Here is a 23,717-nt window from a genome sequence, read left to right as displayed (position 1 = left end):
GCTAGGCTCGGCGGCTGGAGCCCACCCGCCGCGCCCGGGCGCCCTCGGCCGCGTGGTGCCCACCGCGCGCTGCGCCCACACCATGCCCGGTAAGCGGAGAACCCTCCTCGGCGGCCAGCCTGCGCGCTCTCCTAGCCCGGGTGAGATGGAATGCGCCGGGGGCGGGGGGGACCCCCACCTCCCCGCTTTGCCCACACAACGTGGTCCCCACACTCCTCAGCGCCTAGCCCCTCGCTCACCCCGGGGGCTGGAGAACTTGGTGTCCTTTGGTGCGATTGGCGACGACAGTGGGTCTCAGCGGCAGGAGGGGGACACTTGTGGCTGTTGTTCACTGGCTCGGCCGTGTCCGACTCTTGGCGACCCCATGGACTGCAGCGCGCCAGGCCTCCCTGTCCATCACCATCTCCCCGAGTTTGCTCAAACTCACATCCATTGTGTCGGTGCTGCCATCCAAGGGGCGCGTCCTGGGTTGCCCCCTTCTCCTCCTGCCCTCAAAAAAGATGGTCAAGGGGCGCTGAGATTTGGTAATTTTCCTTCTGTGAAAGCTTAGCCCTTGGAGGTTGGGTGGACCATTTTCTTGGCAGGCGCGGAAGTGTGTGAGCGGCTTACCGCCATGCAGAACCATGGGAAGTTCGCGGTCCTAAAACTCTGGGAAGACAGAGCGTCTTTGGTCTTCACCACGGTCAGACCAGAGACAGAGCTGCTTCTTCCCGTATAAAGATCCGAGGTTAATCCCCGCTGCAGGGTAGCAGGCTGACTTTGGTGGGATGGCTGTAGCAAGCCATGACTCCCAAGGGCTTCCATTGCCTCCTGTCTGCCTGCCCTCAGGTTTGGTGGGGACATCTGATTGGGGCAGTGGACCTCAGAGGCTTAGAAATGGGATGATAAAATGTAACCGTCCCCCATGAGAAAGATGTCTGTCCTGGTCTGTTTTGTTTTGGTTTTTTTTTTTTTCTTCTGTGGGGAAGAGGGCTGGTTTGGCCACCTCACCCGGCTTGTGGGATTTTGCCTTGGCGACCACGGGTGAAATCTGGGCCCCCAGCAGGGAGAGCCTGGCATCGTAACCGCTTCCCTGAGTACATGCCAAGTGTCTCAGTCCTGTCCGACTCTCTGCGACCCCATGGACCGTAGCCCCGCCAGGCTCCTCTGTCCATGGGGATTCTCCAGGCAAGAATACCGGAGTGGGTTGCCATTCCCTTCTCCAGGGGATCTTCCTGGACCAGGGATCGAACCCCTGTCTCCTGCACTGGCAGGCGGATTCCTTACCACTGAGCCACCTGGGAAGCCATACCTAACCACGTGCCTGCCGGGGAATTCCTGCCCATTCCTGTTTTGTTTTGTTGTTTATCATGAAGACAATCTCTTCTTGCACCAAGTCAGGCCTGATCATTCATGAGAGCATTAAAAAAAAAAAAAAAAAAAAATTCAGGTTGCTTTTTATTCAGAGGAGCGACTTGGTAATAAGTCACCAGGCGGCTTCCCAAGTGTTTTCCACCTCCGTGCCTTAGAGAGGCAAAGTTGTTTGGGCCGATTTCCTGCTGTACGCCAGAAGGTTCTGTTGATGTGTGTTCCAGGGAGTGGCTTGGAGCTCTCCAAAAAAAAAAAAAAAAAAATACGCATTTTCTGGAAGCTGGCGAGGGTCTGTATAAATGGTGGCATTCAGGAGGGACGTTCGGACACATGGCCGTCAGGCTGGGCAGTGTGCTGCGGAGACCCCACTGGGGATTCAGCGCTCGGCCGGGAACAAAACGCGCCTTTGAGTGAAAGCGGAGGGCCCCCCCCCCCCCCCGAGGAAGCCAGGGGTGTTATTTTGGGGGAGTGGTTGTTAGGTAGGGGGGTCGGGGAAGGAGGCGAGGAATCGGAGTAAACATTTCTTCCCGACCCCTCATAAAACTGACAGCTGCCGCCACCTGCAGGGTGAAGTCGACTTTGGGAAATGTTGGGTTTTTTTTTTTCTTTTTCAACGTGGGGCTGTCTGTGTTCCATGCCAGACGTCCCCGCCCTAACACCCCGTTGCGTGGAAACTCGGCCTTTCAGTGTGGGTGCGTACGTGCTCAGCGGCTCAGTCGTGTCTGACTCTTTGCCACACCACGGACCGTAGCCCGCCAGGCTCCTCTGTCCATGGAGTTCTCCAGGCAAGAACCCTGGACTGGGTCGCCATGCCCTCCTCCAGGGGACCTTCCCCACCCAGGGATCGAACCCGCGTCTCTTATGTCTCCTGCATTGGCAGGCGGGTTCTTTTCCACCAGCGCCACCTGGGAAGCCCTAATAAATAGATGGGTAGATAGATATTGTTAATATTAATAGATAATGATAGATGACGTGTAAGATGGATAGAGGATGCATAAATATAGATGATAGATAAGTATAGATGATGAATACATGGATAGATAGATGTTATCAATATTAATAGATAATGATGGGTGACAGATAAGATGCATAGAGGATATGTAGATATCAAGATAGGTAAGTAAGTAGATAAATAGGTGGATAAAGAAGAAAAGGGAAAGAAAGTGAAGTCGCTCAGTCATGTCCGACTCTATGCAACCCCACGGACCGTAGCCCACCAGGCTCCTCCGTCCATGGGATTTTCCAGGCAAGAATCCTGGAGTGGGTTGCCATTTCCTATGTTTTTAATGTTAATAGAGGATGTTAGCTAGGTGGATGAGTAGATAGCCATCTTTGGGGCTGCAGACTTGAGTTCTGAGTTTTCCCTGTCGGTAATAACTCACAGCAGAGATGCCAGGAATACTCAAGTTCTCCTTAACCCAAGAACCCCAGCCAGGGGTAGACAGGAGGCCCTTGGGCAGGCGGGCCCTCACCCCAGCAGAATGCCAAGGTTAAGAAAGGAAAACGGGCCTGGGAGGCTTGGGTCCTGCTGTTCTTTCCGGGGTGACCTTGTCTCTGGAGGCGGGGAGGACGCGGGGGCCACAGGGGAGCTCCGTCTGGCCGTGGAGAGCTGAGCTGTGCGTGTTCCAGCCCCAGACCAGACGCTGCGAATGTTAATTTCTGTCGCGAGCTTGGGAGCCAAGGCCCGGGTCTCCTGATCCCTCCTTGGTTTCGTCCCGGCGGCCGGCTCGCTCTTGGGGACCTCAGAATCAAGTGGTTTAAAATTCCCTGTGAACGTCCACATCACGCGTTCTTCACACTTGGGACTGCCCTCAGTCTCATCGGCTGTGGGAGTTTTCCTTCCCTGATGAGGAGACAGTGGGGAAACGGCGTTTTAGGTGAATGAAGCAGTCTTCCTTTCCCTTCTGAAGCCCGTCTCCTTGGCTTCATACACCCTTGAGTTGAAGTCTTGCCAACGACTGGGGCGTGTGGGATTTAATTAATAGGTCTGGCTGTTTCCTTTTGAAAGCCCGGTTCTTTTGGCAAGTTGGGTGGGAATCCTCGTGGTAACTGAGATCAATCGGAGCGTTGTTCCTACCTTTGGCTTTGTGTTCACCCGAGACCCAAAAGTTTTGGGTCAGTTTTTGAGACTTGAATGCAGAATCAAATAAGTGGTCTGAGCTAGGCACATGCGTTGTGCTGGAGCAAAAGGAAATTTTATTTTTTCAACTGAAGGATACTTGATTTACAGTGTTGTGTTGTTTTTAGCAAAGTGATTCAGTTGTAAATACGCATGAAAACTGAAAATTCCTTTTGGGCTTTCCAGGTGGTGCTAGTAAACAATCTTCCTGCCGGTGCAGGAGACCCGGGTTCGATTCCTGGGTGGGGAAGATCCACTGGAGGAGGGCATGGCAACCCACTCCAGTATTCTTGCCTGGAGGATCCCGGGGACAGAGGAGCCTGGTGGGCTACGGTCCATGGGGTCACAAGAGTCAGACATGGCTGAGCATATATTCATGTATATATCGTTTATAGTCTATATCTAGATATACTTGGTTGTGTATGTCTTTATGTATATATTCATATTTTTTAATTTACATATATGTGTGTTTTGTTTTTTTTTAATTTGGAGATAGGGGCATGGCATGTGAAATCTTAGTTCCCAGACCAGGGATTGAACCCATGTCCCCTGCAAAGCGAAGAACATAGTCTTAACCGCTAGAGCACTAGGGAAGTCCCTCCGTATTCTTTTTTTTTTTTTTCCCATTATAGGTTATTACAAGATATAGAGTTCCCTGTGATATACAGTAGGTCCTTGTTGTTTATTTATTTTATATACAGTGTCTGTTTGTACATAAACAGAGTATATGATTAAAATTTCCTGGTGTATATAAGCAGATACTGTATATAAACTTATGTTCACCAGCACCAGGAAATTTTAATCACACTCTACTTGACTTTGTGTCAAATTTAGTGTTTCCTGCATGCACGTGGGGTTTTTTTCTTTTGATTTTTTTTTTTTAAGAATAATTTTTTTAATTCTTTTTTTTTTGTATTTCAAGGAATTCTTTTATAACTGAGATTTTATTGGTTGTTTTGAGGATCACTACACAGACATTTCAATCTGTACACATTTCTTCACATACGTACCAGAAATCTAAAAGATCATGTAGCTGTGATTCCTAACAGTTATTCCAGTGACTTTCCAGCTTAAAATTTGGAGCAAATTTTCCTTAACAGGATATCAAGTACCAATATCTTCAAATATTGATATGTTGTTACATCATAAGTCCCACTGATTCACAATTTAATATCATATACACTACATACCCAAACTGTCAATTGTTCACAGCACATTAACCAAGTTACTAGGAAAACTGGACTACCACGACCAAAGATGTTATAGTATAGTGCACAAAATTCTGACCGGGAGAGCCAAGATCAAAAAGTGGTTTGCTGTAGGAAATAATTCTACCAAAACAATATGGGAAGAGAAGTAATTTAAAGTGTTCAAGACATTAAATGCACAACTGACTCCAAATTGCCATTTAGTATGCTTTTGTATTATAGGATATAAAAGCTACCCCCCATCTATGGAATGTTAAGCTGACACCCAAGACAATCAAAGCCTCCCATATCCAATATCCCACTATTTTCTGGTTGTACCAAAAAATAAACAACCAGCAAATGATTTCACCTCTTAAAAAAAAGCATTTACACTTAAAAAATGGGATGAGGTGGGATTCCCTCCTTTTAAAAAATGTTTCTAGAGCTACTAAAAAACTTGCATTTACAAAATAGTCGATAAAAATATTCCTCTGGATTGTACAAGAAGGGAAACAGGGACCACTGACAGGCCTGAGTGTGTGGTTATTAATCAGACTTGGCTTCTTTCTCTTCTGCTTCATCAGAGGCTGGGCTCTCCTCGTTTTTAGTCTCCCCATTTTCTGCAGGAAAGTCTTCTTTAGTCTCTTGGTTGGCCACTTCCGCCTGTTTTCCCTTTGCTCCTCTTTTCCCTTTTGTTTGCACTTTTTTGTCTGAAGATTTATCCTTTCCCGCCGCCTGTTTTGGCTTCGTTTCCACTTTTGCAGGAGCCAGTTTAGCTGACAACCTCGCCGAGGAGCCTTGCCTTCGCCGCCCCCTCGGCGGAGCCGACCTTCCCCTTGGGCATCGTGGCGGCGGGGCGGGCGAGAGCCGGGTGCCTGAGGGCCGCGGCGCGCCAAGAGCCTTCGCGAAGCTGAGTAGCCTGACCGCTGCGGCTCCTCCCGCCGCCCGAGCTGCTAGCTTTTTTTAAATTTTTAAATGAAAGAATGCACGTGAAATGTCCCTGAAGCATATTTTAGAATATGTATGCATGCGTGCTAAGTCACCTCAGTCGTGTCTGACTCTTCACGACCCTATGGACCGTATGTAGCCCGCCAGGCTCCTCCGTCCATGGGGTTCTCCAGGCAAGAATACTGGAGTGGGTGGCCATGCCCTCCTCCAGGAGATCTTCCCCACCCAGGGATCGAACCTGCGTCCCTCATGTCCCCTGAATGGGCAGGCAGGTTCTTTACCACTGGCGCCACCTGTGAAACTCTTGTTCAGTCCACGTGGCGAAGCTTGAGAGAGTCAGAGGTGACGCTCAGCCCCACCGCTGACCCCCGAGACCAGGCGGGAACATAACCCGGTTGCTTTTGTCCACAGTGTCCGACCAGGCATTTGTGACGCTGGCCACCAACGACGTCTACTGCCAGGGGGCCTTGGTGCTGGGGCAGTCGCTCCGGGAGCACAGGGCCACCAGGAGGCTGGTGGTGCTGGTCACGCCTCAGGTGTCCAACCCGCTCAGGTACGACTCACACACACACCCGGTTCTTCTCACCGTGGAAGCTGGAGGAGGTTCTCGGCCGTGGTCCATGAGCTTGGACCGGCGCACACGTCGGGGGCCTTGGACACTTGCAGAGGGGTTTGCGGTCATTATTAGAGCAAGGGGCTCCGCCGGGTGCGTGGCCGACTTCAGAATCCTTACACGCCACGCCACGTGTGTGTAGAATAGTTCCTTGCCTCAGATATGGAAATCAGTGTCATTGTTTTGGGGTCCGGGGGGAGTGGGGGACTTTGAGAAGCAACCATCCTACTAGTTCACATGCACGCACATTCCTTAAGTCGTGTTACAATCTCTGCCACCCCATGGACTGCAGCCTGCCAGTCTCCTCTGTCCATGGGATTCTCCAGGCAAGAATACTGGAGTGGGTAGCCATTCCCCTTCTCCAGAGGATCTTCCCAGCCACGGGATTGAACCGGTGTCTTCTGCGTAAGCAGGCAGGTTCTTTACCATTGAGACACCCAGGAAGCCCACATCCTGAGCTAAGTTAAAGCATTTGTACTTTTCTTACATTTTTATTGAAATATGGCTGATAGACTGAGGCAAAATCTGACAGAGACTCTTGGTGGGGGGTGGTTCTGAGGTAATATGTGACCGAAAGATGAACATTGGAAGGTAAAATCTGATAGAAACTAGAGGTCTCTGTGGTAAGATCTGACGGAAACTAGGGGGTTCTGAGGCAAATTCTGACAGACACTGGGGGGTTCTGATGTAAAATCTGACAGAAGGAGGTTCATAGGTAAAATCTGACAGACAGTAGGGGTTTCTGAGATAAAATCTGACAGACAGTAGGGGTTTCTGAGATAAAATCTGACAAAACAAGGGGGTTCTGAGGTAAAATCTGACAGGACATAGGGGGTTTGGGGCAAAATCTGACAGAAAGATGAACCTTCTGGGGTGAGATCTGTCAGAAAGATGAACGTTATAAGGTAAAAGCTGACAGAAACTAGAGGTCTCTGTGGTAAAATCTGACAGAAACTAGGCGGTTCTGAGGCAAAAATCTGACAGACAATAGGAGGATCTGAGATAAAATCTCACAGAAGGAGTTTCTGAGATAAAATCTGGCAGGAAGAAGGACCTTCTGAGGTAAAACTTGACAGAAAGATAGTCTTTCTGAGGTAAAATGCTTGCAGAAAAAAACCAGAAAAATTTCTTGTTTTTTTCCCCCAACTTCCTGGTTGGCATTAGTTGTAAAGAACCTGCCTGCCATTGGAGGAGACAGAAGAGATGTAGGTTTGATCCCTGAGTTGGGAAGATCCCCTGGAGGAGGAAATGGCAACCCACTCCAGTATTCCTGCTTGGAGAAACCCATGGACAGAGGAGCCTGGTGGGCTGCAGTCCATGGGGTTGCAAAGAGATGGACACGACTGAGCACATGCATCTGCAGAAGGATTTTTATCCCTCCAGAACCTTTTAGAGAAAAACACTTCAGCATATACTCCGACAAAATGAAATGTGACCCACAAGGGACAGAATATCTTGTGTTAAAGGGTTTCCTGGTCTCCTAGAATTTGGCCTGTCTTTTTCCAGGGTTATCCTCTCAAGGGTGTTTGATGAGGTCATTGAGGTGAACCTAATAGACAGTGCAGACTACGTCCACCTGGCCTTTCTGAAGAGACCTGACCTTGGAATCACCCTCACCAAGCTTCACTGCTGGACGCTCACCCATTACAGCAAATGTGTCTTCCTGGATGCAGACACCCTGGTGAGTATGGAGGCGGGGGAGGTCCAGACCTTCTGCTTGATGAGGAACCACCCACTCAAAGATCAGGCCCCTCTCTTCTTTAGCAGGCTGCTAGCCCCTGCTAGTAGATCTCCACCAGGTAATGTCCATCTCTACACCCGAGATCATTTAGTCAGTCAACATCGGGTAGAAGACACCCAGTAGTGTTGCTGAGAACACTGGGTTACTTGAAGGCCTGTTCCTTCCCTAGGATGAGTTATTTCATTATGTCATCTACACAAAATAAAATATTGGAAAAATACTCTTCTTTGATTGTACCATGAATTATACAGTCCTCATGGGCCTGGAAACCTGGCTTCTTAAGCTATGGCATCTCCACTGTAGTCATTTGGGGTAGTGACCCTTGGTGTAGGAGCCCAGGTCAGGTACTTTCAGAAACAACCATTGGAACGTCGAAATGTGAAATGAGGTTGGAGTGTTGTAGATCCATTCTGGGTTGTCTTGGTTGTGCAAAAGCAGTGTAGGAAGATGGAGGGGTGGAGAGGAAAATCAGAACAGAGGAACAATCACAGTAATATTTCTTTTTTTCCAAACAGAGCACAATTTATAAAGCCAATAGGTGTGTTGGAAAGGAGTGCTATTAGTGGTCAAGCTCTCAGAGGCAGTGGATGATATCATATTGACTTGCAAACCTCCATGTTTGTGGATTTCCAGTCTCATAGGTCACATTTGCTAGATGGAAGAAAATAAATACAATTAAGAGCATATCATCAATATATTGGGGCTTCCCTGGTGACTCAGACGGTAAAGAATATTCGTGCAGTGCAGGAGACCCAGGTTCGATCCCTGGGTTGGGAAGATCCCCTGGAGAAGGCAATGGCAACCCACTCCAGTATTCTTGCCTGGAGAATCCCATGGACAGAGGAGCCTGGTGGGCTACAATCCATGGGGTCACAAAGAGTCGGGCACGACTGAGCAACACACATCAATGTATCGACTTGCAAACCTCTATGTTTCTGGATTTCCAGTCTTGTCAGTTACGTTTGCTAGATGAAAGAGAATAAATACAACTAATTAAGTGTGCAAGTGTTCCACAGAGGATCTTAAGAACCTGTCGATGATAATTTTGTTTCACAGATGGTGTTGCTTCAATCCCTTGAAATAAAATGAGGGAGCCATCTTATACACACATTCTTCTCTTTGGAATATAAGCCTCAAAGAAGAGGGTCACTGAAAAAATTGGGTATAAATGTCCCATCACGGACCATTGTCTGGGTCATCATGAAGTTCCTGTTGCATTTCTCACTTGTATGTTAACACACTACTGACCGGGGAATTTTTGCAGAAAGTAATGCCTGTGGATGGTGATTTGTTACTTAAGTGAATACTGAAACACTTTCATCAGGAATGTTCAGGTTAACAAAAGACGTGGTTCAATCTCTGGGTAGGGAAGATCCCCTGGAGAAGGGCATGGCAACCCACTCCAGCATTCTTGCCTGGAGAATCCCATGGACAGAGGACACTGGCGGGCTATGGTCCATGGGGGCTCAAAGAGTTGGACACGACTTAGTGACTGAGCAACCATAAGCTTGCAGGCAAATTCCCTTTCGTGATGAACTTGTCCTGGTCAGGATGTTTCCTGGGAGCTAAACAAAGGAATTTTAGCTTAACGCTCATTCTGTTGGAGGCAGGGTTCCTAGAAACAGAGATGGGCCATTGTGTATCATTTAAGCTAAAGTGCAACATCCCTTTAGTGATATGTGTGCTCACTCGTGTCCGACTCTTTGTGACCCCATGGACTGCAGCCCGCAGGCTCCTCTGTCCGTGGGATTCTGCAGGCAAGACTACTAGAGTGGGTTGCCGTTCCCTTCTCCAGGGGATCTTCCTGGCCCAGGGGATCGAACCCATGCCTCTTGCATCTCCTGTATTGGCAGGTCGGCTCTTTACCCCTCCCTAAGCCACCTGGGAAGCCGTGTGCTTTATCCCTTTAGTGATGGACTTGTAGCAGAAGCAGTCGCGTATAGTAGTTCAAGTCACAGACCCAGAGCCAATCTGGAGTCAGACTGGTTCCCTCCCGTCACGTCGCCCGGGGTCCCGCACGCTCTGTCTCCCCAGGTGCTGTCCAACATCGATGAGCTCTTCGACAGGAGGGAGTTCTCTGCGGCCCCGGATCCCGGATGGCCGGATTGCTTCAATAGCGGGGTGTTTGTCTTCCAACCCTCGCTGGAGACGCACAGCCTCTTGCTACAGCACGCCACCGACCATGGCAGCTTTGACGGTACGTTGAGGGGCAGCTGGGCGTTTGTGGACCGGACTGGGGCTGTGGCCACCCCTTTGATCCACCAGCACTTCCTCCCCGCCACCTCGTGTCTGTGAATAGCAAGTTAGAGATGGAGTTTGAGGGACTTCCCTGGCGGTCCAGTGGCTTAGAGTCCGAGCTCCCAGTGCACGGAGGCGGAAACTACACCATTCGTTATTAACTTCTTTGGCTATGCTGTAACTCTCTAGGGGCAGACCAAGGCTTGCTGAACAGTTTCTTCAGTAACTGGTCCACCGCCGACATCCGGAAGCACTTGCCCTTCATCTATAACCTGAGCAGCAACACCACATACACCTACGGTCCTGCATTCAAACAGTGAGTTTTTTAGATAGCTATGGTTTGTGAAAAAATATGAAAGATGTGTCCCTTTTCATACATTTTCAGAATAATAGGGTTTTATGTATAGTTGCAGTTAGATTTTCTAAGAAAATATGGAAGGTATAGATATAACTACACATTTTTTGAAAACGTAGTTTACATAGAGTATATGTATTTTTTATTAATTTATTTTCTTATTGAAGGATCATTGCTTTCAGATTTTTGTTGTTTTCTGTCAAATCTCAACACGAATTGTGAGTATGAGGGCTTCCCTGGTGCCTCACACGGTAAAGCGTCTGCCTGCCAATAAAGGAGATGCAGGTACGACCCCTGGGTTGGGAAGATCCCCCGGAGAAGGGAACGGCTACCAATTCCAGTCTCCTTGCCTGGAGAATCCCATGGACAGAGGAGCCTGGCGGGCTGCAGTCCATGGGGTCGTAAAGAGTTGGACACTAAATAGCGAGGGATGGAACCCACACTTCCTGCATTAGAAGGCAAAAGCCTAACTCCTGGAAAGTCCCAGAGTGCGCACAGTGGGCCATACAGAACATAGATCTCTGGGGGGCGGGGAATATAATATCAAAATTTTATAAGAAAGCAATGAATTAAGAAAAAACGTTTTCAAATCTGTGAAGTTGGTGCGAGTGGTGATAACGATAAAAAGACAAAAGTCGAGAGGGGAAAATTTTCCATCTTGCCCAAGAAGCCAGTTTTCTGGTCTGCAGTTTTCGTTCTCTCCTATAAAATCTTTTTTTTTTTTTTTTTAATCTGTCACCGTTTTGAGGGTGAGATGATTTGGGCTACGAAACCGCCCACCTTTCTAAGATTCCTGATTTATTCTTTCTGTTGTGGGGAGCATCCCAGTGGATTTTGGTTATGTTTCTTGGTCTACAGAAATATGAAAGACTGCCAATGTGGACTGACTATAAACAATTATTATTTTTTTAATGCAAGTCTAAGTGGCCGTCACGAGAGGATGGCCCCTGAGCCGTTGAGGTGCATGTTTGCACATCGCTGTCTGTAACAAGTCCTGTGGTGGTCACTGGCTTTCTTTTTTTTTAACTTTATTGATTTTTGTCTGTGCTCGGCCTTCCTTGCTGCCTTGTGGGCTTTCTCCAGTTGGGGTGCCGGGCTTATCACTGCGGTGGTTTCCCTTGTTGCGGAGCACGGGCTCTAGAGTTGGTGATCACGGGCCTCGTCGCTCCGAGGCAGTGGGATCTTCAGGGACCAGGGATCAAACCCGTGTCCCCTGCGTTGAGAGGCAGATTCTTAACCCCTGGGCCACCAGGGGGCTCAGTCCCTGGCTTTCTGGGCGTGGTCGCTCGCAAGAGGATAGTGAGATGTTTTTTCCGTGTGTGTCTCCTCCTCAGATTTGGCTCCAGCGCAAAGGTGGTCCACTTCCTGGGGTCCTCGAAGCCTTGGAACTACAAGTACAATCCCCAGACGGGCTCCGTTTTGGAGGAGGGCTCCGGGCGGGCCGACCAGCATCAGACGTCCTTCCTTAACCAGTGGTGGGGAATTTACCACCGTCGCATCTTGCCCCTTTGTGAAAATATCCGGAACAACGACCACCAGGGGTCCCCAGGGCACACGGTAAGCATCCTGAAACCCCGGAGTTGAAACCAGGGATTAAAAAGAAAGAGAAAGTTTCTTTTCACCAGGGATCAATTCTCTATGAGCCACACTTGGGCATTTTCTTCAAAGGCAGACTCCCCCATGTTCTTCTCATTTCTCTTCTCATTTCTAATTTTTTTCTTTAAAGACAGATACAGGATGTGTGTGAGTCACTCAGTTGTGTCTGACTGTTTGTGACCCCATGGACTGTAGCCCGCCAGGCTCCTCCGTCCATGACATTTTCCAGGCAAGGATACTGGAGTGGGTTGCCGTTTCCTTCTCCAAGATGTAGGATATTATAAGCAATTACCAAGTTACATTAAAAAAAGAAAAAATCTGTCAATGTTTCAGAGGCGGATTTGCTACATAAATTTTTGTTTTTATAGTAAACTACATCTTTACTTCCAAGAAAGGCACTTTCAAAGTGGTACTTGAAAGATGTTGTGTTTTTAACCTATTGGCCACTTTTGTGCCGATCACATTTTTAATGGTAAAAATTTGACAGTCATAAATGCATTTTTGTTTCTAATATCCAAATACTTATTTTCTTATTTTAACTATGATCCTTTTTCTGGGACTAAGAAGTTGGACTTCAAATTATAACATAGTTTTACGACCTCACAAATAGTTTTCCGTTAAGTTAGGGTGTTAGCTCTTTGACAGTTCTCCATTCCAATAAAGTAAATTACATCCCCCCCAAACCAAGTGGTAACCATTTTGCATAATATAATTGTATCAAATCAACATGTTATATACCTAAAACTTACACAATATTGTATGTTAATTATATCTCAAGACAGTTTGGGGAGGGAAGGAAGATCAAAAAACCTTTCCCTTTAGAAGAGGAAAAAAAATCTGTCAAGGACTACAATAATGGAAGAAATAAGATTTTTTAGAGTTCAGTTTTAAAAAATATTTATTTATTTGGTTGCGCCAGGTCTTCGTTGCGGCATGTGGTATCTAGTTCTTTGACCAGGGATCGAACCTGAGTGCCCGCTCATGGGAAGCCCAGAGTCTTAGCCAGTGCACCACCAGGGACATATAGACATGTTTACTTAAAAATGAGGGAATTAGAAGATATTAAATAATGTTGACACACACCAGAAGGAATTAGACGAGGAAAGATGCGTTATTTCACCGCAAGAAATAAAGACCATAGTTGGAAGTTAAGGAGCTGCCACAGTTTTAGGTCTTGTGGTCCTTTTCATCTGTAGGCATGTCCTGTATTTCACGTAGGAAGATGCTGAAAGAGGCAGGCAGTTTATTTTATTATATATTTTTTTTTGATGCAAAATCGTGGATGTTTCATGAGCAGAACTGCGGCTGCAGTTTACCGAATTGACGCAGAAATAATTTAAATTAGCTGGCTTCATCAGGGAAAGAGCCACTCATTGATTAAGTGGCTGGAAATGACTGATTACACACGCCGTTGGTGTGGGCATTTTCCACTTTCTGTCCTTGATTGAAGAGGCTGTGGAAGGTGGTGTCTGAAGAGGGCTTTTCAAGCTCCGGATGGGCACCCATTTGATTTTTTTAAAAGTATAACGCTACATGCTTTCCATACTGGAGTTTCTGCAGTGAATTTCAGTAGGCAGGCAAAAGACCTTTTAAGGTAAGGTCCCGGGAAATTTGCTTTCTTGGTCTGTTTTTAACGGGCACGTTTATTTGTACAGTGGAGTCCAGTGTCTGCAAATCCATGCATTGGGACCTTGAAAAAGAGTTCACTTTTTAGTGTTTTTACTGCGGTTTTTGTTTGGTGAAGCTGGCTGCTACTTTGCAATCAGAACCAAAACTTGCTTGCGACTTCTCTAGTGGTCCAGTGGTTAAGACTTCACCTTCCAATGCAGAGGGCAAGGGTTCGATCCCTGGTTGGGGAACTAAGATTCCCCATGCTGTATATTGTGGCCGAAAGATTGAGGAGAAGAAAAAAAAAAGACACTTTCTCTGACCATTGGAGACGATCACATAGGCGTTTATTCAGATTCTTGTCACTGATAGCAAGTTGCTTTTCTTTTCCGCCAAGCAGTCTGCTTAGGCTGTTTTCTTTCTTTAATAGAGTCGCTCAGTTGTGTCAGACTCTTTGCGACCCCATGGACTGTAGCCCGCCAGGTTCCTCTGTCCATGGGATTCTCCAGGCAAGAATATTGGAGTGGGGTGCCGTTCCCTTCTCCAAGGGATCTTCCAAACCCAGGGATCAAATCCACGTCTCCTGCATTGCAGGCGAGTTTCTTTACTGCTGACCCACTGCTAGGTACTGGGTTGTATATGAAGAACGATAAAGCAGATTCAGGTGGTTCAAAGAAATGAAATGTTGAGGGCCGTGTAAGGAGCCTGTGCCTTGGGGTCCTTCTTACCTGGAGCAACAATGTGAATGTAGATGTTAGGAGATTTGTAGAGAGGTCAGGAGTCTCTTGGACTGCAAGGAGATCCAACCGGTCCATCCTAAAGGAAATCAGTCCTGAATATTCACTGGAAGGACTGATGCTGAAGCCGAAACTCCAATACTTTGGCCACCTGTTGCAAAGAGCCAACTCACTGGAAAAGACCCTGATGCTGGGAAAGATTGAGGGCAGGAATGAAGGGGACGACAGAGGATGAGATGATTGGCTGGCATCACCCACTCGATGGACATGAGTTTGAGCAAGCTCTGGGCGATGGTGATGGACAGGGAAGCCTGGCGTGCTGCAGTCCATGCGGTCGCAGAGAGTGGGACAAGACTGAGCAACTACGGGCAGCTTTGCTAGGTGTGAACGTTTTTTACGCAGGCTCGCCTCGGAGGCGTTGGGGTGCAGTGTTCCGGTGCAGCGGCCACGGCGGAGGGGTCGTGTACGAATCCAGCAGAGGGGCCCAGGCAGGCTTGCTCTGCTGACGGCTGGGAGAAGCCCCTGGGGGTGGAGGAAAACATCCCTACTCTGGCGGCACGCCCTTCGGAAGAGGTCAGTACATATGCTCTGCACGGGGGCTATGGCGGCTCAGGCTCACTGGTTACCATGGAGACGGGGGATGCTCCCTGGACCGCCGGGGATGCGGGAGTGGCGGAACCTGTCTTCAGGTTGCTCTGGCGTCAGTGTGAATGCATGTCGCCCAGTCACGTCGGAGGAGTGCATCTAGCTTGTCTGTGCAGGTGGTACTGGAAGCAGGTCGTGATTAATCTCTGGCCTCAGGCCCAAAGCCTGAGACCAGAGTCTGGCTCCTCCAGCCCGTGGTGTGTGAGCTGAGGCAAGTTTTACCAACCTCCCGGGGCGCCTGTCAGCTCATCTGAGAAATGAGTGACAATCATAACGACCACTGTCTCACAAGAGGGTGGGGAGGCCGTTGTTCAGCCGCTCAGTCCGACTCTCTGCAACCCCCTGGACTGTAGCCCCGCCAGCCTCCTCTGTCCATGGGATGCTCCAGGCATGAAGACTGGAGTGGGTCGCCATGCCCTCCTCCAGGGGATCTTCCCGACCCAGGGGTCGAACCCGCCTCTCTTAAGTCTCCTGCACGGGCAGGCGGGTTCTTTACCACGACAGCCAACTGTGAAGCCCTGAATTGGCGTAGAGCCGAGTGCAGAGGGTAGGGACTCAGCCATTCATATACATGCATCCATTCTCCCCCAAACTTCCCTCCTATCCAGGCTGCCACATAAAAGGCATTTTCAAACCCCTTTGTCGCTCTCGAGACTTAGCATGAGTTCACTGATGGGGGTGGGATTTGGGGGCCCCGTGGAAGGGACGTTGTCCTTTCCCGTCATCTCGCGAATAGCTCTCCGGGGGCTGTTTCTTGATTATGATAAGACAATGGACATTTCGATCTTTAGCCGACGTTTCTATGGGACATTTCTCTTCTACACTTTAGCAATGGGGTCGGTGATGTCCAGGCAGCTTCCATGCATTAGTAAAATTGTGGAGTTGTGAATTCTTAGCCACCCAAACAAATTGAGAAAAAAGAAAAAAAGACCCTGGTTTGGACCATGGAGGTGGTTGGGAAGTGAGCTTATTCCTAAATTTTTTTTTAAATTTGTTCTGCTGTACCCTGAAGTTTTCCCATCACCTGGCTGTGGCCCCAGGAAATGACTTTGTGGGTTAAGCAGAAAGCATCCGCCTTGCAGGAATGTGAACACTCTGTGGATTAAGCTCTTACGTTCCTGTAGACCCACCTCCCTGCTCTGCCGACAGGAGCCACACCCGCAATGGGAATTAAAAAAAAAAACAAACTATACTCAACTTACCGCATTGTGTTAAGTCTCACGTGTCCAGCAGAGTGCTTCAGTTATTTGTTTTTTTTCAGATTGGTTTCCATGACACGTTATATTACAAGGGACTGAATATAATGCCCTCTGCCATACAGTAGGGCCTTTGTGTCTGGATTTTTGAGAAGAGTCCGCATTCGCGTTAAATGTGTGATAGTCAGACTCTGTGGGGAATCTCTCAGAAACAAATAAATAAATAAAAGGAAATAATTACATAAATGATCATATAATTTAAATAATAAGTATAAATGTATTCATATAATATATTAATATATTAACATAAATAAATATAAATAAAATATAATTTTATATTTATAAATAAAAATAAAATACAAATTAATATAAATATAGATAAATATAAATAGCAATATATATTATAATTTAACATAATTATATTAATCAATATATTAATATGATTAACAAATTAATCTATACAAACATAATTTATATAAATAATATAGTATAATTGACGAATGTAATAATATATTAACTATAAAACATATTAATAATATAGTCATCAGTATATTAATATAAATAAATGATATAAATCATTTTATTAAAAATTTAAATTAATATGAATATATGTTATATTATATATTAATGTAAATAAAATTAAAATTAATAAAACTAATAAAAAAACCTTTCCAACTGCAATGGTTAGTTTTATGAGTCAAGTTGAGCAGAGTAATGGGTGCACAGAAGCTGGTGAAACATTATCTCAGGGTGTGTTTCTGGAAGAGATTAGCATTTAAGGTCATGTCTATCAGAACTTCCCTGATGGTCTAGTGGTTAGGACTCCATGCTTCCACTGCAGGGGGCCCTGGGTTAAATCTCTGGTTGGGGAGATCACACATGTTGTGAGGCATGGCTGGGGGAAAAAAAAAAACACAAGAAAGAAAGTCTCTATTGACTATTTTCCGATGAGCATGTGTGTCTAAAATTGAGAAAGTCATGGCGCTTCTATACGTGAAAGTCACTCAGTCGTGTCCAAAAGCAAATAAAATAAAAATGTTTAAAAAATAAACTTTGGGGGAGGAAGTGGGCAGAAGACCTAACTACACATTTAAGTCCCAAGAAGACGTGAAAGTGAAAGTCGCTCGGTCGTGTCTGACACTTTGCGACCCCACAGACTACACAGTCCATGGAATTCTGCAGGCCAGAATACTGGAGTGGGTTGCCATTTCCTTCTCCAGGGGATCTTACTGACCCAGGGATCGAACCCAGGTCTCCCGCTTTGCAGGCAGATTCTTTACCAGCTGAGCTATAAGGAAGGGGTCCTTTTTATGGTGTCTGTGCCTATATTTCATTATTTTGCACTCCAAGGTCATCTTTCTGGAGAAGACAGTAGCAACCCACTCTGGTATTCTTGCCTGGAGAATCCCATGGACAGAGGAGCCTGGCGGGCTGCAGCCCACGCGGGTCGCAAAGAGTCCGACACAAACTTACCGACCAAACAACACCAGAGCAGACATCTTTGCAATTAATTATTCTGCGTTGCTGCCACCTACTGACCATCTAGTGAATGACCCACTCTGGGTTCCTTATTTGGGGAATTGGGAACCCTGTCCCCTCCAACCCTCCACCCCTCTCACCCACCCCCCACCAAAAAAAAGAGAGAGATTATTTTCATAAATCCTGTAAATAAGGAAGAGACAGGTCTGGGATGCTTATTTCAAACAGTGGCCTTTGTGTGTCCGAGTCTTTACGACCCCATGGACTGCAGCCTACCAGGACCCTCTGTCCGTGAGATTCTCCAGGCGAGAATACTGGAGTGGGTGGCCATGCCCGCCTCCAGGGGATCTTCCCCACCCAGGGATGGAAATCAGGTCTCCTGAAACTGCTGCATTCCTGGCAGATTCTTCACCCTTGAGCCCCCGGGAAAGTCCCAGCCCCCAATACACACAGGTCAGCTTCTGGCCCGCCTCACGCCCAGCCAAAGGGGGAGAGAGGCGTGCTCTGCCCTACGCAGTCATTTAATGACCCAGGATTCCTGCCATTCCTCTGCTCCATCCCCTTCCAAGGCGGTTCCTCGAGAAACAATTTCGGCTTCCACGCTGAAGCCACCTGATGTCGCCCGTGACGCGCTGAGTTATCTCCTGCCCGCTGGGATGGTCTTCACCATGTGCCATCCGGGGAAGAGTCGAGAGGAGCCGCTTGCATGGTTTTCTCTGGGGTTTGTCTTCCTGTGGCATTCCAGCTGAAATCAGAAGAGGTCCTCAGGGGACGGGACCATCACCGGACCTGCGGGGACCCCGGGGGAGGAAAACTCTCTGCCACCTGACCACCCAGTCTGAGTCGGTGATGCCATCCACCCATCCCATCCTCTGCCATCCCCTTCTCCTCCCGTCTTCAATCTTTCCTGGCATCAGGGTCTTTTCTAATGAGTCAGCTCTTCGCATCAGGTAGCCAAAGGATTGGAGCTTCAGCTTCAGCATCAGTCCTTCCAGTGAATGTTCAAGGGTGATTTCCTTTAGGATGGACCGGTTTGAACCTCCTTGACCTGCTTCTCGCTCAGCTGTATTTGCACCCGTGGAGGCAGGCGAACACAGATGAAGTGTTTTTAGTTATCTGCCTGAAGCGTTGTCCTAACTTTGCTTTCACTTTTTTTTTTTTAGACGATAGGTTGGCCAGAAATAGAGGCTTGTGCTGAAGTGCGACGTGACCCGTTGTCAACACCTTCCCCCCGGTTTGCAGACCTCACAGAGATCCAAAGCTATTCGGTATAACTCACTGCTACTTCCTTTTTTTTTTTTTTTTTTAATGGCTGCACCATGGAACACAGGGGATCTGAGTTCCCTCAGCAGGGATGGAACACACATCGCCCGCAACGGTGGACTTCTTACACAACGCCTGTGTCGGCTGGCCACCAAAGGAGACGCCCCATGGTTTTCTCCTCTGTCCCGTGACATTTCTGAATGGTCTCCCCCTCCTTATGTTGTTCATGAATCACTTTACTTTCCAGGTGGATAAGACACCTGGGTTTTTGCCTGCCTAAATCCCTGAGTTTCTCTTCTATCTTGCTTTAGGAAGGAATAGAAAACTATTAGATGCTCAGTCGTGTCCCTGACTCTTTGCGACCCCGTGGGATGTAGCCCGCCAGGCTCCTCTGTCCATGGGATTCTCCAGGCAAGAATACTGGAGTGGCTTGCCGTGCCCTCCTCCAGGGGATCTTCCCGACCCAGGGATCAAACCCGAGTCTTTTATGTCTCCTGCGTTGGCAGGCAGATTCTTTACCACTGAGCCACCAGGGAAGCCCATACATATACATGTATCTATTCTTTTTTAGATTCTTTGGCCAGGTAGGTCATTACAGAGTATTGAGCAGAGTTCCCTGAGCTGTCCAGCAGGTCCTCGCTGGTTCTCCTTGTTAAACACAGCAGTGTGTCCATGTCCATCCCAAACCACCTGACCAGCCCTTCCCCCATCCTTCCCGCTGGTGACCATCAGGTTATTATAGAGTATTGAGCAGAGTTCCCTTTGCTGGACAGCAGGTCCTTGTTAGTTATCTATTTTATATATAGCATCAATAGTGTATATATGTCAATCCCAATCTTCTCCTTTGAAAAGTTAACCCTTACATCACATAACAAATGTCAGCATCTCGTCTTGTGCAAAAAGTTAAGAGGAAAGTTCAGAGTAGTAAATCACACCAAATGACTTTAAAAAAATTTTTTTTTTGTTTGTTTGTTTATCCTTTTGACTGTACTGGCCAGCTTGCGAGATTTTAGTTTTCCCATCAGAAATTGAGCCACGGCCCTTGGCAGTGAAACGGAGGAGTTCCAACCAGTGGACCAGGGCTCAATGGGTAAAGAATCCGCCTGCAATGCAGGAGACCTGGTTTGGATCCCTGACATGGGAAGATCCCCTGGAGAAGGAAATGGCAACCCACTCCAGTATTCTCGCCTGGAGAATTCCATGGACAGAGGAGCCTGGCGGGCTACAGTCCACGGGGTCTCAGGAGGACAGGACTGAGACTAAACCACTGCTATACCACCCACTGGGCCACTGGGGGGCAGGGGTCCCCCTAAATGGCTTTTTTTGTTTTTTTGCATGAACCATTTGTTTGATCCTAAAGAGAAAGCGTTCTCTGTCGTTCTGGTTCTGGGAAGCCCCCTGCAGACTCACAATGCAACAATTCTGTTTCCAGCGGCGGGCGGAGAACACGGGAGGTGCCCCACCCGAGGACGCCTTGGAACCCAGCCGGGAGCCCCCTGCGGATGTCAGCAGGGACCCCAGTCCCCAGGACGCTCTAGAGGTGGTGTCCCCTGTCTCAACCGTTCACCTCTCCCAGCTCCCGTGATGGGCGCTGTGGGCTCTTGCAGCGGCCAGCTGTGTCCACGCACGGGTGTTACCTCGATTGCAACCTTGCTTGTTGAGATGAGAACTTTCCTTCTTCTCCCGCTGTCTCAGGTTCACCTGGCTTCTCTCTGGCCTTTGCCCTTGGCGGTCGGTCCACCCGCTTTCCTGTCCTCAGCTCTGATCATCACGCCCGTTTTCTCTTGCAACGCTGTTCTGCAGAGTTTAATTGACCTGAAGGGGCTGGGCTGTGTTTTCTGCACCCTGAGCTTGGGAGGTGATGCACAGATGTAAAACCTGGGAAATTGGAGGGGCGGGCGGGGAGATGTTTTGACCCTAATCCAGCATGCATTGATTTCTTCTTGCAGAAGGACATGAAAGATGCTTTCCTGCTAAGACTACCTCTTACAGATGCCCTGGTCTTAAATTTCAGGCTCTTTGATGATGCATTTAAGCAAGCTGATGGCTCATGTTTCTAACTATGATGTATTAACACTTTTTGTTCTCGTTGTTGCCGTTCACTCGCTAAGTCGTGTCCATGGACTGCAGCACGCCCGGGGTTTCCTTGGAGTGACAATAGTGAAAAACAGGGGTGTCCTTCACCGTCTCCCTGACTTTGCTCAAACCCATGTCCATCGAGTCAGTGATGCCATCCAACCATCTCATCCTCTGTCATGCCCTTCTCCTCCTGCCCTCAATCTTTCCCAGCATCAGGGTCCTTTCCAATGAGTCGGCTCTTCGCATCAGGTGGCCAGAGTATTGGAGCTTCAGCTTCAGCATCAGTCCTTCCAATGAACATTCAGGGTTGATATTAGTCGGAGCAAATGTAGCTCAAGAGCTGACTGCTGGGCGGAGGATAAAATTGGTATTGATGTTTTTTTAATTGTGCCTTGGTCTGTGGAGGCCGCTGTAACAAAAAAAGACCACAGTCTGGGTGGCTTCCGAATAACACGAAATGTTACTTCTCGCAGCTCTGGAGGTTGGGTGTCCCAGTTTCAGGCACCAGCAGGTCTGGGGTCTGGTGAGAACCCCCTCTTCCTGGCTCACAAGCATCTCCCTTTGGGCTTATCTTTCCCCCAGGTGGACCTGACCATTTCCGTCTCCCAGATCTCCATCGAAGAGAAGCTCAAGGTCCCGAGCCCCGAGGAGGAGCGGAGAAAGTGGGAGGAGGGACGGATGGATTACCTGGGGAAGGACGCCTTCGCCCGCATTCAGGAAAAGCTGGACCGCTTCCTGCAGTGACCGCGCCGTTTGGGTGCGCGGTCCTGCTCCGTCAGCGTCCAAAGCCCTTTCCGAGGAGGAGCTCTTCACCATGTGCCTGTTTATGGTCAATCCACCTGAGTGCCTTCTGTCCGCCCCCGTGGTCCACCCAAAACCCAGGTCGAAGCCCCGCGTGACCCCAGGTCCCCATGCCTCTGGGGCTTCCCCGGGGAAGTCCCGTCTCCTTTATGCCTTGCTGGTAAATCACTGCAGATGGTGACTGCAGCCATGAAATTAAAACACACTTGCTCCTTGGAAGAAAAGCTATGACCAACCTAGACAGTGTATTAAAAAGCAGAAACATCACTTTGCCCACAAAGGTCCGTCTAAGTCAAAGCTACAGTTTTTCCAGTGGTCACGTACGGATGTGAGAGTTGGACTATAAAGAAAGCTGAGTGCCGAAGAATTGATGCTTTTGAACTGTGGTGTTGGAGCAGACTCTTGAGAGTCCCTTGGACTGCAAGGAGATCCAACCAGTCCATCCTGAAAGAAATCAGTCCTGAATATTCTTTGGAAGCACTGATGCTGAAGCTGAAACTCCAATACTTTGGCCATGTGATGTGAAGAACTGACTCATTTGAAACGACCCTGATGCTGGGAAAGATTGAAGGTGGGAGGAGAAGGGGATGACAGAGGATGAGATGGCTCAATGGCATCATTGACTGAATAGGCATGAGTTTGAACAAGCTCTGGGAAATGGTGAAGGATGGGGGCCCTGGCGTGCTGCAGTCCATCGGGTGGCAAAGAGTCAGATACAACTGAGCGACTGAACAACAACAGCAAAAGGGAACATGAGGATAGCCTTCTGGTCAATCCTGGGTCTCTGGACTTGCTTGAAGGAGCTCAAGATTTTCTCCTGGGCGGATGAGACCACATCCGTCCTATGTAGGGTTAGCTTGAAGCATTGCAGATTTTCAAACACATAGCACTCAGAAAGGTATTAAGCTCCCTGAGAACCTTCCAGAATGATTAAGTCTTTTCTTGAAGATGGGGTCAACGTTTGGATGTCTTGAGTGTGACTGTGGTGTGAATTTTGCCAAGAGTGGCTGACAGACACCACGGCTGGGCTTTCTCTTCTGCAGAAATACCCAGGGGGACTTCAAGGTGTGTTGACACAGTCCGCGTGGGGACACGTCAGAAATATTTGGAAGGAGATTCTAGCTGGCTTGGGAGAGACGACCTCTTCCAAACTGGTTTACCTACCTATGTAGAAGACGTCCTAGGTGGCGCTAGTGGTAAAGAACCCGCCTGCTAACGCAGGAGATACGGGTTCGATCCCTGGGTGGGGAAGATCCCCTGGAGAAGGAAATGGCAACCCACTCGTTTTTTTGTTGTTTTGTTTTTTTTTTTTCATTTTGAACTTTTTATTTTGTATTGGGATGTAGCCGATCAATGTTGTGAGGGTTTCAGGTGGATGGCGAAGGGCCTCAGCCAGACACAGACGTGCATCCATTCTCCCCCAAAGTCCCCTCCTATCCAGGCTGCCACATGACACTGAGCACGCAGGAATAAGCACCCAGGGCTTACGCCCAAGGGTGTCCGCTGGTCACGTGCTCACGGCGACTGGATGTGGGCGGGCTGTTTCTCTGGAGGCGAATCCGTGCGGGCCTGAGGACACGGGGCTGCCCTCTGCTGGGTCTCACTACCTCACTTCACAGCACGCACTCGCGGTCCTTGGTGAGCCCCGCTGCAGCTCAGCTGTGTGGGGCCAATCCTCCGTTTTGTGACACTGGACGCCGTGATTCCACCAGAGAGCCTGACTTCAGAAGCATCCTAGTGCTGGGAATGAAGGCAGCGTGTC

At 48.3% G+C, this 23,717-nt stretch overlaps 1 protein-coding gene and 1 pseudogene across 4 annotated transcripts; one reads left to right on the top strand and one right to left on the bottom strand.

The window, feature by feature from the left end:
- Positions 1-25: 25 nt before the first annotated feature.
- GYG2 (glycogenin 2) lies at positions 26-22,485 on the top strand. Of its 4 annotated transcripts, none has more exons than XM_061136765.1 (10): positions 26-89; positions 6,016-6,157; positions 7,724-7,898; positions 9,993-10,155; positions 10,386-10,512; positions 11,886-12,108; positions 14,895-15,065; positions 18,976-19,080; positions 20,508-20,615; positions 21,737-22,485. In XM_061136765.1, exons 1-10 carry the CDS (start codon positions 83-85, stop codon positions 21,896-21,898), a joined length of 1,383 nt encoding a protein of 460 aa, XP_060992748.1. In that variant the 5' UTR covers positions 26-82; the 3' UTR covers positions 21,899-22,485. The 4 variants fall into 4 exon arrangements, with proteins under 4 accessions (XP_060992748.1, XP_060992747.1, XP_060992749.1 ...); XM_061136764.1 differs by having other exon boundaries at positions 49-140; XM_061136766.1 differs by lacking the exon at positions 20,508-20,615 and having other exon boundaries at positions 49-140.
- On the bottom strand, positions 3,982-5,674 carry LOC133051542 (non-histone chromosomal protein HMG-14-like; annotated as a pseudogene).
- Positions 22,486-23,717: the final 1,232 nt, after the last annotated feature.

This window comes from Dama dama, chromosome X (assembly GCF_033118175.1).
Source record: "Dama dama isolate Ldn47 chromosome X, ASM3311817v1, whole genome shotgun sequence".
NCBI classification, from domain to species: Eukaryota; Metazoa; Chordata; class Mammalia; order Artiodactyla; family Cervidae; genus Dama; species Dama dama.
The sequence above is the reverse complement of the archived record's forward strand: the minus strand, read 5'-3'. Positions and strand labels throughout refer to the sequence as shown.